The sequence below is a fragment of the Oncorhynchus masou genome, unplaced genomic scaffold (assembly GCF_036934945.1).
Source record: "Oncorhynchus masou masou isolate Uvic2021 unplaced genomic scaffold, UVic_Omas_1.1 unplaced_scaffold_1564, whole genome shotgun sequence".
Lineage (NCBI taxonomy): Eukaryota > Metazoa > Chordata > Actinopteri > Salmoniformes > Salmonidae > Oncorhynchus > Oncorhynchus masou.
This window is the reverse complement of record NW_027005701.1, coordinates 88,656-101,875: the sequence shown is the minus strand read 5'-3', so window position 1 is coordinate 101,875 and position 13,220 is coordinate 88,656. Positions and strand designations below refer to the sequence as shown.

Here is a 13,220-nt window from a genome sequence, read left to right as displayed (position 1 = left end):
GACCAGGTTAGTAATGACTGATGGAGGAACCAGGTTAGTAATGACTGATGGAGGGACCAGGTTAGTAATGACTGATGGGGGGACCAGGTTAGTGCTGACTGATGGAGGGACCATGTTAGTAATGACTGATGGAGGGACCAGGTTAGTACTGACAGATGGAGGGACCAGGTTAGTAATAACTGATGGAGGGACCAGGTTAGTAATAACTGATGGAGGGACCAGGTTAGTAATGACTGATGGAGGAACCAGGTTAGTAATGACTGATGGAGGAACCAGGTTAGTAATGACTGATGGAGGAACCAGGTTAGTAATGACTGGTAGAGGGACCAGGTTAGTAATAACTGATGGAGGGACCAGGTTAGTAATGACTGATGGAGGGACCAGGTTAGTACTGACTGATGGAGGGACTAGGTTAGTAATGACTGATGGAGGAACCAGGTTAGTAATGACTGATGGAGGAACCAGGTTAGTAATGACTGATGGAGGGACCAGGTTAGTAATGACTGGTGGAGGGACCAGGTTAGTAATGACTGATGGAGGGACCAGGTTAGTAATGACTGATGGAGGGACCAGGTTAGTAATGACTGATGGAGGGACCAGGTTAGTAATGACTGATGGAGGAACCAGGTTAGTAATGACTGATGGAGGAACCAGGTTTGTAATGACTGATGGAGGGACCTGGTTAGTAATGACTGGTGGAGGGACCAGGTTAGTAATGACTGATGGAGGAACCAGGTTAGTAATGACTGATGGAGGGACCAGGTTAGTAATGACTGATGGAGGGACCAGGTTAGTAATGACTGATGGAGGGACCAGGTTAGTAATGACTGATGGAGGAACCAGGTTAGTAATGACTGATGGAGGAACCAGGTTAGTAATGACTGATGGAGGGACCAGGTCAGTAATGACTGATGGAGGAACCAGGTTAGTAATGACTGATGGAGGAACCAGGTTAGTAATGACTGATGGAGGGACCAGGTTAGTAATGACTGATGGGGGGACCAGGTTAGTAATGACTGATGGAGGGACCAGGTTAGTAATGACTGGTGGAGGGACCAGGTTAGTAATGACTGATGGAGGGACCAGGTTAGTAATAACTGATGGAGGGACCAGGTTAGTAATGACTGGTGGAGGGACCAGGTTAGTACTGACTGATGGAGGGACCAGGTTAGTAATGACTGGTTACCTCTCCTCAGCCCCTCTCCTCAGCTCCTCTCTATCTCTCCTCAGCTCCTCTCTATCTCTCCTCAGCCCTTCTCCACCTCTCCTCAGCTCCTCTCCACCTCTCCTCAGCTCCTCTCCACCTCTCCTCAGCTCCTCTCCACCTCTCCTCAGCTCCTCTCCACCTCTCCTCAGCTCCTCTCCACCTCTCCTCAGCTCCTCTCCACCTCTCCTCAGCTCCTCTCCACCTCTCCTCAGCTCCTCTCCACCTCTCTTCAGCCCCTCTCCTCCTCTCCTCAGCTCCTCTCCACCTCTCCTCAGCCCTTCTCCACCTCTCCTCAGCTCCTCTCCACCTCTCCTCAGCCCCTCTCCACCTCTCCTCAGCTCCTCTCCACCTCTCCTCAACCCCTCTCCTCAGCTCCTCTCCACCTCTCCTCAGCCCTTCTCCACCTCTCCTCAGCTCCTCTCCACCTCTCTACAGCCCCTCTCTATCTCTCCTCAGCCCCTCTCCTCCTCTCCTCAGCTCCTCTCCTCAGCTCCTCTCCACCTCTCCTCAGATCCTCTCCACCTCTCCTCAGCCCTTCTCCACCTCTCCTCAGCTCCTCTCCACCTCTCCTCAGCTCCTCTCCACCTCTCTACAGCCCCTCTCTATCTCTCCTCAGCCCCTCTCCTCCTCTCCTCAGCTCCTCTCCTCAGCCCTTCTCCACCTCTCCTCAGCTCCTCTCCACCTCTCCTCAGCCCCTCTCCTCCTCTCCTCAGCTCCTCTCCACCTCTCCTCAGCTCCTCTCCACCTCTCCTCAGCTCCTCTCCACCTCTCCTCAGCCCCTCTCCTCCTCTCCTCAGCTCCTCTCCTCCTCTCCTCAGCTCCTCTCCACCTCTCCTCAGCTCCTCTCCACCTCTCCTCAGCTCCTCTCCACCTCTCCTCAGCCCTTCTCCACCTCTCCTCAGCCCTTCTCCACCTCTCCTCAGCTCCTCTCCACCTCTCCTCAGCCCCTCTCCTCCTCTCCTCAGCTCCTCTCCACCTCTCCTCAGCTCCTCTCCACCTCTCCTCAGCTCCTCTCCACCACTCCTCAGCTCCTCTCCACCTCTCCTCAGCCCTTCTCCACCTCTCCTCAGCTCCTCTCCACCTCTCCTCAGCCCTTCTCCACCTCTCCTCAGCCCCTCTCCTCAGCTCCTCTCCATCTCTCCTCAGCTCCTCTCCACCTCTCCTCAGCCCTTCTCCACCTCTCCTCAGCTCCTCTCCACCTCTCCTCAGCCCTTCTCCACCTCTCCTCAGCCCCTCTCCTCAGCTCCTCTCCATCTCTCCTCAGCTCCTCTCTATCTCTCCTCAGTCCCTCTCAGCCTCTCTTAACCGCTAGGCTACCTTACGTCATGTCTGTCATGTCTCTCATATCTCTAGTTACGCAGGGAGATAATCACCCTGCACATATTTAGTAATTTGCTGGAGTGTCAGGAAGATGTTGTTGCAGCACAGCTGATCCGCTGGGGGATCGAGTCCGAGCTGGTGGACGCTGTGCAGTGAGATCGGGTTGACGAGCAGCGATAGGAATGACGTTGGATGATGCCGCTATTACTGTCTCTCAGCTATTGTTTTCCTCCCAATTAAAATAATAACAGATGTTATTTTTTCAAAGATGGCGTTTAAGAATCAATTTGATAATTGATGTATTGGGGTTTTGATGGATTCTATTGATTATCCTATAGGTTATGTGATTGAAGTCATGTCATATTTAATACACTTTGGGCCTTGCAGATCAATTCCTTTTGAAATGTGGTTCAATAATCCCTTCAACGTGATACAGAGCATTCCAATCAAATCATATAACCCCACCCACTTTGCCAAAGCACAGCCCCCACACCACTAGAGGGATACAATGGCTGAGACATTCATAGAGACGTGTCACGTCATTTCATCTTCCATTTGGCTCCACTTAATGTTCACAAGGCATTGTTATGTGGCACCCTATTCCCTACGTAGTGCACTACTTTTGACCAGGGGCTCTATAGGGAATAAGGGTGCCAGCTGAGACACAACCAATAAGTCCTGTTGGCCACAACGGCATGTGACAGGGACACGGCCGTTTTAAAAGACGGATCGTGTTGTTTATGAAGCGCTAAGAGATTCATTAAAGCCTTTATACTGCCAGTCACACTGAGCAATTACTACAGGTCTGGAATCAGCTAACACTTTATACTGGCTGGTCACACTGAGCAATTACTACAGGTCTGGAATCAGCTAACGCTTTATACTGGCTGGTCACACTGAGCAATTACTACAGGTCTGGAATCAGCTAACACTATATTCATTAGGAATGACTGCTGGAAACACACACACATGGATGACTGTGCTATGAAATGGTGATGAAGGAGTTTATGTCCTAGTGCCTTTTAGAGCAGAGCAGAGCAGGCCACAGTCAGAAACAGTAGGCTCCTTTTAGAGCAGAGCAGGCCACAGTCAGAAACAGTAGGCTCCTTTTAGAGCAGAGCAGAGCAGGCCACAGTCAGATACAGTAGGCTCCTTTTAGAGCAGAGCAGAGCAGGCCACAGTCAGAAACAGTAGGCTCCTTTTAGAGCAGAGCAGAGCAGGCCACAGTCAGAAACAGTAGGCTCCTTTTAGAGTAGAGCAGAGCAGGCCACAGTCAGAAACAGTAGGCTCCTTTTAGAGCAGAGCAGGCCACAGTCAGAAACAGTAGGCTCCTTTTAGAGCAGAGCAGAGCAGGCCACAGTCAGAAACAGTAGGCTCCTTTTAGAGCAGAGCAGAGCAGGCCACAGTCAGATACAGTAGGCTCCTTTTAGAGTAGAGCAGAGCAGGCCACAGTCAGATACAGTAGGCTCCTTTTAGAGTAGAGCAGAGCAGGCCACAGTCAGATACACTAGGCTCCTTTTAGAGCAGAGCAGAGCAGAGTAGGCCACAGTCAGAAACAGTAGGCTCCTTTTAGAGTAGAGCAGAGCAGGCCACAGTCAGAAACAGTAGGCTCCTTTTAGAGCAGAGCAGAGCAGAGTAGGCCACAGTCAGAAACAGTAGGCTCCTTTTAGAGTAGAGCAGAGCAGGCCACAGTCAGAAACAGTAGGCTCCTTTTAGAGCAGAGCAGAGCAGGCCACAGTCAGAAACAGTAGGCTCCTTTTAGAGCAGAGCAGGCCACAGTCAGAAACAGTAGGCTCCTTTTAGAGCAAAGCAGAGCAGGCCACAGTCAGAAACAGTAGGCTCCTTTTAGAGCAGAGCAGAGCAGGCCACAGTCAGAAACAGTAGGCTCCTTTTAGAGCAGAGCAGGCCACAGTCAGAAACAGTAGGCTCCTTTTAGAGCAGAGCAGAGCAGGCCACAGTCAGAAACAGTAGACTCCTTTTAGAGCAGAGCAGGCCACAGTCAGAAACAGTAGGCTCCTTTTAGAGTAGAGCAGAGCAGGCCACAGTCAGAAACAGTAGGCTCCTTTTAGAGCAGAGCAGAGCAGGCCACAGTCAGAAACAGTAGGCTCCTTTTAGAGCAGAGCAGAGCAGGCCACAGTCAGAAACAGTAGGCTCCTTTTAGAGCAGAGCAGAGCAGGCCACAGTCAGAAACATTAGGATCCTTTTAGAGCAGAGCAGAGCAGGCCACAGTCAGAAACAGTAGGCTCCTTTTAGAGCAGAGCAGAGCAGGCCACAGTCAGAAACAGTAGGCTCCTTTTAGAGCAGAGCAGAGCAGGCCACAGTCAGAAATAGTAGGCTCCTTTTAGAGCAGAGCAGAGCAGGCCACAGTCAGAAACAGTAGGCTCCTTTTAGAGTAGAGCAGAGCAGGCCACAGTCAGAAACAGTAGGCTCCTTTTAGAGCAGAGCAGGCCACAGTCAGAAACAGTAGGCTCCTTTTAGAGCAGAGCAGGCCACAGTCAGAAATAGTAGGCTCCTTTTAGAGTAGAGCAGAGCAGGCCACAATCAGAAACAGTCGACTCCTTTTAGAGCAGAGCAGGCCACAGTCAGAAACAGTAGGCTCCTTTTAGAGCAGAGCAGAGCAGGCCTTTGTCAGAAATAGTAGGCTCCTTTTAGAGTAGAGCAGAGCAGGCCACAGTCAGAAACAGTAGGCTCCTTTTAGAGTAGAGCAGAGCAGGCCACAGTCAGAAACAGTAGGCTCCTTTTAGAGCAGAGCAGAGCAGGCCACAGTCAGAAACAGTAGGCTCCTTTTAGGGTAGAGCAGAGCAGGCCACAGTCAGAAACAGTAGGCTCCTTTTAGAGCAGAGCAGGCCACAGTCAGAAACAGTAGGCTCCTTTTAGAGTAGAGCAGAGCAGGCCACAGTCAGAAACAGTAGGCTCCTTTTAGAGCAGAGCAGGCCACAGTCAGAAACAGTAGGCTCCTTTTAGAGCAGAGCAGAGCAGGCCACAGTCAGAAACAGTAGGCTCCTTTTAGAGCAGAGCAGAGCAGGCCACAGTCAGAAACAGTAGGCTCCTTTTAGAGTAGAGCAGAGCAGGCCACAGTCAGAAACAGTAGGCTCCTTTTAGAGCAGAGCAGGCCACAGTCAGAAACAGTAGACTCCTTTTAGAGCAGAGCAGAGCAGGCCACAGTCAGAAACAGTAGGCTCCTTTTAGAGCAGAGCAGGCCACAGTCAGAAACAGTAGGCTCCTTTTAGAGCAGAGCAGAGCAGGCCACAGTCAGAAACAGTAGGCTCCTTTTAGAGCAGAGCAGAGCAGGCCACAGTCAGAAACAGTAGGCTCCTTTTAGAGCAGAGCAGAGCAGGCCACAGTCAGAAACAGTAGGCTCCTTTTAGAGCAGAGCAGGCCACAGTCAGAAACAGTAGGCTCCTTTTAGAGCAGAGCAGAGTAGGCCACAGTCAGAAACAGTAGGCTCCTTTTAGAGCAGAGCAGAGCAGGCCACAGTCAGAAACAGTAGGCTCCTTTTAGAGCAGAGCAGAGCAGGCCACAGTCAGAAACAGTAGGCTCCTTTTAGAGCAGAGCAGGCCACAGTCAGAAACAGTAGGCTCCTTTTAGAGCAGAGCAGAGTAGGCCACAGTCAGAAACAGTAGGCTCCTTTTAGAGCAGAGCAGAGCAGGCCACAGTCAGAAACAGTAGGCTCCTTTTAGAGCAGAGCAGAGCAGGCCACAGTCAGAAACAGTAGGCTCCTTTTAGAGCAGAGCAGAGTAGGCCACAGTCAGAAACAGTAGGCTCCTTGTAGAGCAGAGCAGAGCAGGCCACAGTCAGATACAGTAGGCTCGTTTTAGAACAGAGCAGAGCAGGCCACAGTCAGATACAGTAGGCTCCATTCTAAGTCATGGCTTCTGTCCTGTGTAGGCATTGCTATTCTGTAGTAGTGAATATTGGAAGAGCAATGACTGATGTTAATTCATCACTAATGTGCTATTTGTGTTGAATTAACTCTGCTTTCCATTTATTTCATGCCAATACAGAAATTCATGATGAAGGTAAGTTCATTAACGTCTGCTGCTCCCCCTTCTGTCTCTGTGTGTCTGATCTCCTTCTGTCTCTGTGTGTCTGATCTCCTTCTGTCACTGTGTATCTGATCTCCTTCTGTCACTGTGTTTCTGATCTCCTAGCTCCTTCTGTCACTGTGTGTCTGATCTCCTAGCTCCTTCTGTCACTGTGTGTCTGATCTCCTAGCTCCTTCTGTCTCTGTGTCTGATCTCCTAGCTCCTTCTGCCACTGTGTGTCTGATCTCCTTCTGTCACTGTGTGTCTGATCTCCTAGCTCCTTCTGTCTCTGTGTGTCTGATCTCCTAGCTCCTTCTGCCACTGTGTGTCTGATCTCCTTCTGTCTCTGTGTATCTGATCTCCTTCTGTCTCTGTGTGTCTGATCTCCTTCTGTCACTGTGTGTCTGATCTCCTTCTGCCACTGTGTATCTGATCTCCTTCTGCCACTGTGTGTCTGATCTCCTTCTGTCACTGTGTGTCTGATCTCCTTCTGTCTCTGTGTGTCTGATCTCCTTCTGTCACTGTGTGTCTGATCTCCTTCTGTCTCTGTGTGTCTGATCTCCTAGCTCCTTCTGCCACTGTGTGTCTGATCTCCTAGCTCCTTCTGTCTCTGTGTGTCTGATCTCCTAGCTCCTTCTGTCTCTGTGTGTCTGATCTCCTAGCTCCTTCTGTCTCTGTGTATCTGATCTCCTAGCTCCTTCTGTCTCTGTGTATCTGATCTCCTAGCTCCTTCTGTCTCTGTGTATCTGATCTCCTAGCTCCTTCTGCCACTGTGTGTCTGATCTCCTAGCTCCTCATCTCTACAAAAACCCTATTATCCCAACAGTATCTTCCTAATCACACACAGCTGTACCTGACACCACACACACACTTCCCCACCTCCCCCAGTCTCATGGACAGTCGGCTGTGTGGGAGGATGGATGGAGTTTGACATGTGGAATGGATGGAAACAGAGAAGCAGCCTGTCTTTGTCAGACTAACCAGGCTAGGGGAAACACCTGTGTGTGTGTGTGTGTGTGTGTGTGTGTGTGTGTGTGTGTGTGTGTGTGTGTGTGTGTGTGTGTGTGTGTGTGTGTGTGTGTGTGTGTGTGTCTCTGTGTGCGTGCGTGCGTTCATGGGCGTGCGTGCATGTTTGTGTGAATGTGGCTGTGTCTGACTGACTAGGCTAGGAGGGAGGGGCTTTTGTTAGATAAAGACATGCCAGCCTAGCCAGGGTACTGTAGGAGGGAGGGGCTTTAAAATGAAGACATGCAGCCAGGGTACTGTAGGAGGGAGGGGCTGTTAGATGAAGATATGCTAGCCTAGCCAGGGTACTGTAGGAGGGAGGGGCTGATGTTAGATGAAGACATGCTAGCCTAGCCAGGGTACTGTAGGAGGGAGGGGCTGTTAGATGAAGACATGCTAGTCTAGCCAGGGTACTGTAGGAGGGAGGGGCTGTTAGATGAAGACATACCAGCCTAGCCAGGGTACTGTAGGAGGGAGGGGCTGTAAAATGAAGACATGCTAGCCTAGCCAGGGTACTGTAGGAGGGAGGGGCTGTTAGATGAAGACATGCTAGCCTAGCCAGGGTACTGTAGGAGGGAGGGGCTGTTAGATGAAGACATGCTAGCCTAGCCAGGGTACTGTAGGAGGGAGGGGCTGTTAGATGAAGACATGCTAGCCAGGGTACTGTAGGAGGGAGGGGCTGTTAGATGAAGACATGCTAGCCTAGCCAGGGTACTGTAGGAGGGAGGGGCTGATGTTAGATGAAGACATGCTAGCCTAGCCAGGGTACTGTAGGAGGGAGGGGCTGTTAGATGAAGACATGCTAGTCTAGCCAGGGTACTGTAGGAGGGAGGGGCTGTTAGATGAAGACATGCTAGTCTAGCCAGGGTACTGTAGGAGGGAGGGGCTGTTAGATGAAGACATGCTAGCCAAGCCAGGGTACTGTAGGAGGGAGGGGCTGTTAGATGAAGACATGCTAGTCTAGCCAGGGTACTGTAGGAGGGAGGGGCTGTTAGATGAAGACATGCTAGCCAGGGTACTGTAGGAGGGAGGGGCTGTTAGATGAAGACATGCTAGCCAAGCCAGGGTACTGTAGGAGGGAGGGGCTGTTAGATGAAGACATGCTAGCCGAGCCAAGGTACTGTAGGAGGGAGGGGCTGTTAAATGAAGACATGCAAGCCTAGCCAGGGTACTGGGTACTGTATAGGGCTATTTGACCAATAAGGAAAGTGATGGAGTGCTGCATCAGATGACCTGGCCTCCACAATCACCTGACCTCAACCAAATTGAGATGGTTTGGGATGAGTTGGACCTCAGAGTGAAGGAAAATGCAGCTAACAAATGCTCAGCATATGTGGCAACTCTTTCAAGAATGTTGTAAAAGCATTCCAGGTGAAGCTAGTTGAGAGAATGCCAAGAGTGTGCAAAGCTGTAATCAAGGAAATGCGTGGCTACTTCAATGAATCTGAAATATAAAATGTATTTTGATTTGTTTAACACTTTTTTGGTTACTTCATGATTCCATATGTGTTATTTCATGGTTTTGATGTCTTCACTGTTATTCTACAATGTAGAAAATAGTCAAAATAATTAAAAAACCCTGGATGAGTAGGTGTCCAAACTTTTGACTGGGACTGTATATATACAGAGCCTTCGGAGAGTATTCAGACCCCTTGACTTGTTTCATCATTTTGTTATGTTACAGCCTTGTTCTAAAATTGATTCAATTGTTTTTTCCCCTCATCAATCGACACACAATACCCCATAATGACAAAGCAAAAACAGGTTTCTAGAAATGTTAGCTAATTAATTAAAAATAAAAACTGAAATGTCCCATTTACATAAGTATTCCCGATCCTTCACTCAGTACTTTGTTTAAACACCTTTGGCAGCGATTACAGCATCGAGTCTTCTTGGGTATGATGCTACAAGCTTGGCACACCTGTATTTGGGGAGTTTCTCCCATTCTTCTCTGCAGATCCTCTCGAGCTCTGTCAGGTTAGATGGGGAGTTTTGGTGCACAGCTATTTTCAGGTCTCTCCACAGATGTTCGATCGGGTTCGTCCTGTCTCTGGCTGGGCCACTCAAGGACATTCAGAGACTCGTCCCGAAGCCACTCCTGCGTTGTCTTGGCTGTGTGCTTAGTGTTGTTGTCCTGTTGGATGGTGAAACTTCACCCCAGTCTGAGGTCCTGAGCGCTCTGTTTTTTTGTCATTATGGGATATTGTGTTTAAATTGCTGAGGGAAAACAAATATTTAATCCATTTGAGAATAAGGCACGTAACAAAATGTGGAAGAAGTCAAGGAGTCTGAATACTTTCCAAAATGCACTGTAGGTAGGAGGAAAGTGACAGGGCAACAGGATAGATAATAAACAGTAGCAGCAGCGTATGTGATGAGTCAAAAATAGTTATTTTAGCTATTTTTGTTAACTTTTTAAGCAGTCTCATGACTTTTTTGAGTAGAAGCTGTTTCAGCGTCCTGAGCGTCCTGAGGGGGAAGAGGCGTTGTCGTGCCCTCGTCATGACTGTGTTGGTGTGTTTGGACCATGGTTGGTCCTTAGCAATGTGGACAGAGGAACTTGAAGCTCCACTAGAGTCGATGTGAATGAGGGCGTGTTCTTTGGAGACCGCCATCAGCTCCTTTGCCTGGCTGACATTAAGGGAGTGGTTGTCCTGGCAACACACTGCTGCAGAGATGGTTGGAAGAATCTCTCATATCCGTAGAGGACCTCTGGGGCTCCTTCAGAGTGACCTTCGGGTTATTGGTCACTTCCCTGACCATGGCCCTTCTCCCATGATTTTCTGGCACCACACTGCCAGGTCTCTTACCTCCTCCATATAGAATGTCTCATCGTCGGTGGTGACCAGGTCACCACCATCGTGTCATCGGCAAACTTGATGATGGTGTTGGAGTCGTGCGCGGCCACGCAGTCGTGGGTGAACAGGAAGTACAGGAGGGGACTGAGCACGCACCCCTGAGAGACCCCTGTGTTGAGAGTCAGCATAGCGGATGTGTTGTTGCCTACCCTCACCACATGGTGGCGGCCCGTCAGGAAGTCCAGGATCCAGTTGAAGAGGGAGGTGTTTCATTCCCATGATCCTCAACTTAGTAATGAGCTCGGAGGGCACTATATTGTGTTAACCAGTTGCGACAAGTATCCGGGAGCGTAATCAAATGCATTAGCATAACGCAACAGACATAAATACCCCTAGAAACTTTTCCTATTCATGAAAATCGCAAATTAAATGAAATAAATATATTCAAACACAATCTTAGCCTTTTGTTAACAACACTGTCGTCTTAGATTTTCAAAATATGCTTTACAGCCAACGCTAGACAAGCATTTGTGTAAGTTTATCATGGCATAATGCTATGCTAGGCTCTGCTGGCAGCAGGCAACATTTTCACAAAAATAAGAAAAGCAATCAAATTAAATCATTTACCTTTGAAGAACTTCAGATGCTTTCACTCAGGAGACTCCCAGTTAGATAGCAAATGTTCCTTTTTTCAAAAAATATTATTTTTGTAGGCGAAAAAGCTCCCGTTTCTTCACCATGCTTGGCTGAGAAATCGGCCGAAAAATGCTACAACTATAACGGCAGACTTTTTAGCTACATAATATTGACAGAAACACGGCAAACGTTGTTTAGGATCCATCCTCAAGGTGTTTTTAACAAATATATTCGATAATATACCCGTCGAGGCAGTTGGTTTCTCATAAGAAGCGATTGGAAAAATGGCTACCTCAGTATTTTACGCAAGGTTTTCTGCGGGAGGACACCATGTGACCACATGCCATATATGGTCCCTTACAGCTATTCTTCAAGGGAAATGCCTAAAAAGACGACACAATGCTGTAGACACCTTGGGGAAAACGTGGAAAACGTAAGCTCATTCGAAGCTCATTCACAGCCATATAAGGAATGCGGCACTTCCTTTTTGGATTTTTATCTGGGTTTCGCCTGTAACATCAGTTCTGTGGCACTCACAGACAATATCTTTGCAGTGTTGGAAACGTCAGAATGTCTTCTTTCCAAAGCTGTCAATTATATGCATAGTCGAGCATCTTTTCGTGACAAAATATCTTGTTTAAAACAGGAACGTTTTTCATCCAAAAATTAAAATAGCGCCCCCTAAATCCAACTGGTTAAACGCTGAGATGTAGTGTATGAACGCTGAGCTGTAGTGTGGAGAGCAATACAGATTGCGTCATCTGTGGATCTGTTTTGGCAGTATGTGAATTGGAGTGGGGTCCAGGATGTCTGGGATGATGGTGTTGATGTGAGCCACGACCAGCCTTTCAAAATATTCCATGGCTGCAGATGTGAGTGCAATAGTCATTTAGACAGGTTACCTTGGCATTCTGCCTGAAACATGTAGGTATTACAGACTGGGTCAGGGGGAGGTTGAACATGTCAGTGAAGACACGTGTCAGCTGGTCAGTACAAAGTCCTTAAAGGTCTCACTCAAATCGGCTACGGAGAGTGTGATCACGCAGTCGTCCAGAACAGCTGGTGCTCTCACGCATGTTTCAGTATTGCTTGCCTCGAAGCGAGCATAGAAGGCATTTAGCTCGTCTGGTGGACTCGTCTCACTGGGCAACTCTCGGCTGGGTTTCCCTTTGTAATTCATGATAGTTTGCAAGCCCTGACCAGTGTCAGAGCCGGCGTAGTATGATTAGATCTTAGTCCTGTATAGTAACAGTATTGTACGTGTAAACTAGTTCCTGAATGTGCCTCTTGTCCCTCTGTCTCTGTCCTGTAGACGGCCCAGGGAGGGGGCCACCGCACCTTACTGTACGGACACGCTGTTCTGCTACGACACTCCTACAGCGGCATGGTGAGTCCCTCTGCAGTCTGTCCGGAGACCCAAATACAGGAAATAACATGGACTTGAATCAGTGTCACAATCTTCCATTCCAGGTCTGTGCTCTGTGATGTCAGTCAGTTGTGGTTGTCATCATCTTTGTTGTGGTTGTCATCATCTTTGGTGTGGTTGTCATCATCTTTGTTGTGGTTGTCATCATCTTTGTTGTGGTTGTCATCATATGTGTTGTGCTTGTCATCATCTGTGTTGTATTCTTGTCTGTATTTTCTAGTGATACACGAGTTGCTGAGCCAGTCAGACAAGGCAATACGAGACTGGTTTCTACCATGTTGTGTCTGGTTGTGTTGAGGAATAAATGACTTCTTTTGTTTCTCTGTCTAGTACCTCTGTTGCCTAGGTACCTCCCGATCCTCAACCGACAAACTGGCATTTGATGTTGGACTGCAGGAAGACACAACAGGTAGGTCTCTTTCTCTTCTTCTTTCCCAACAGCCATAGTATAGCTGGTACAGTCAGATGAGACAACATTACCAAGCCATGTTGTAGCGTTATGTTGCCATGCAAGCTTCAGAGAGAGAGATGTTTCTGTTGCTGGGTTTTATGAGTTCTCACAGTAAGACTGTTGTGATGCTGTGTGGGTGTGGACGTTTACTATGTTCTGTGTCAGTGTGTGTGCCATGCTGACTGTGGTTCCTAGACCCCAGACCCTGCTGGAGGTTACTAGACCCCAGACCCTGCTGGAGGTTCCTAGACTCCAGACCCTGCTGGAGGTTACTAGACCCCAGACCCTGCTGGAGGTTACTAGACCCCAGACCCTGCTGGAGGTTACTAGACCCCAGACCCTGCTGGAGGTT

General features: G+C 48.9%; 1 protein-coding gene across 1 annotated transcript in view; it reads left to right on the top strand.

Annotated features, from left to right (window-relative positions):
• LOC135531254 (ryanodine receptor 2-like) overlaps window positions 1-13,220 on the top strand; it is a gene marked incomplete at its 5' end in the record, with an annotated part of 111,308 nt that overhangs the window by 17,018 nt on the left and 81,070 nt on the right. The window contains 2 exons of the mRNA XM_064959381.1: window positions 12,304-12,378; window positions 12,748-12,826. Of these exons, the coding sequence (XP_064815453.1) occupies window positions 12,304-12,378; window positions 12,748-12,826 (154 nt within the window). The remainder of the gene's footprint in view (window positions 1-12,303; window positions 12,379-12,747; window positions 12,827-13,220) is intronic.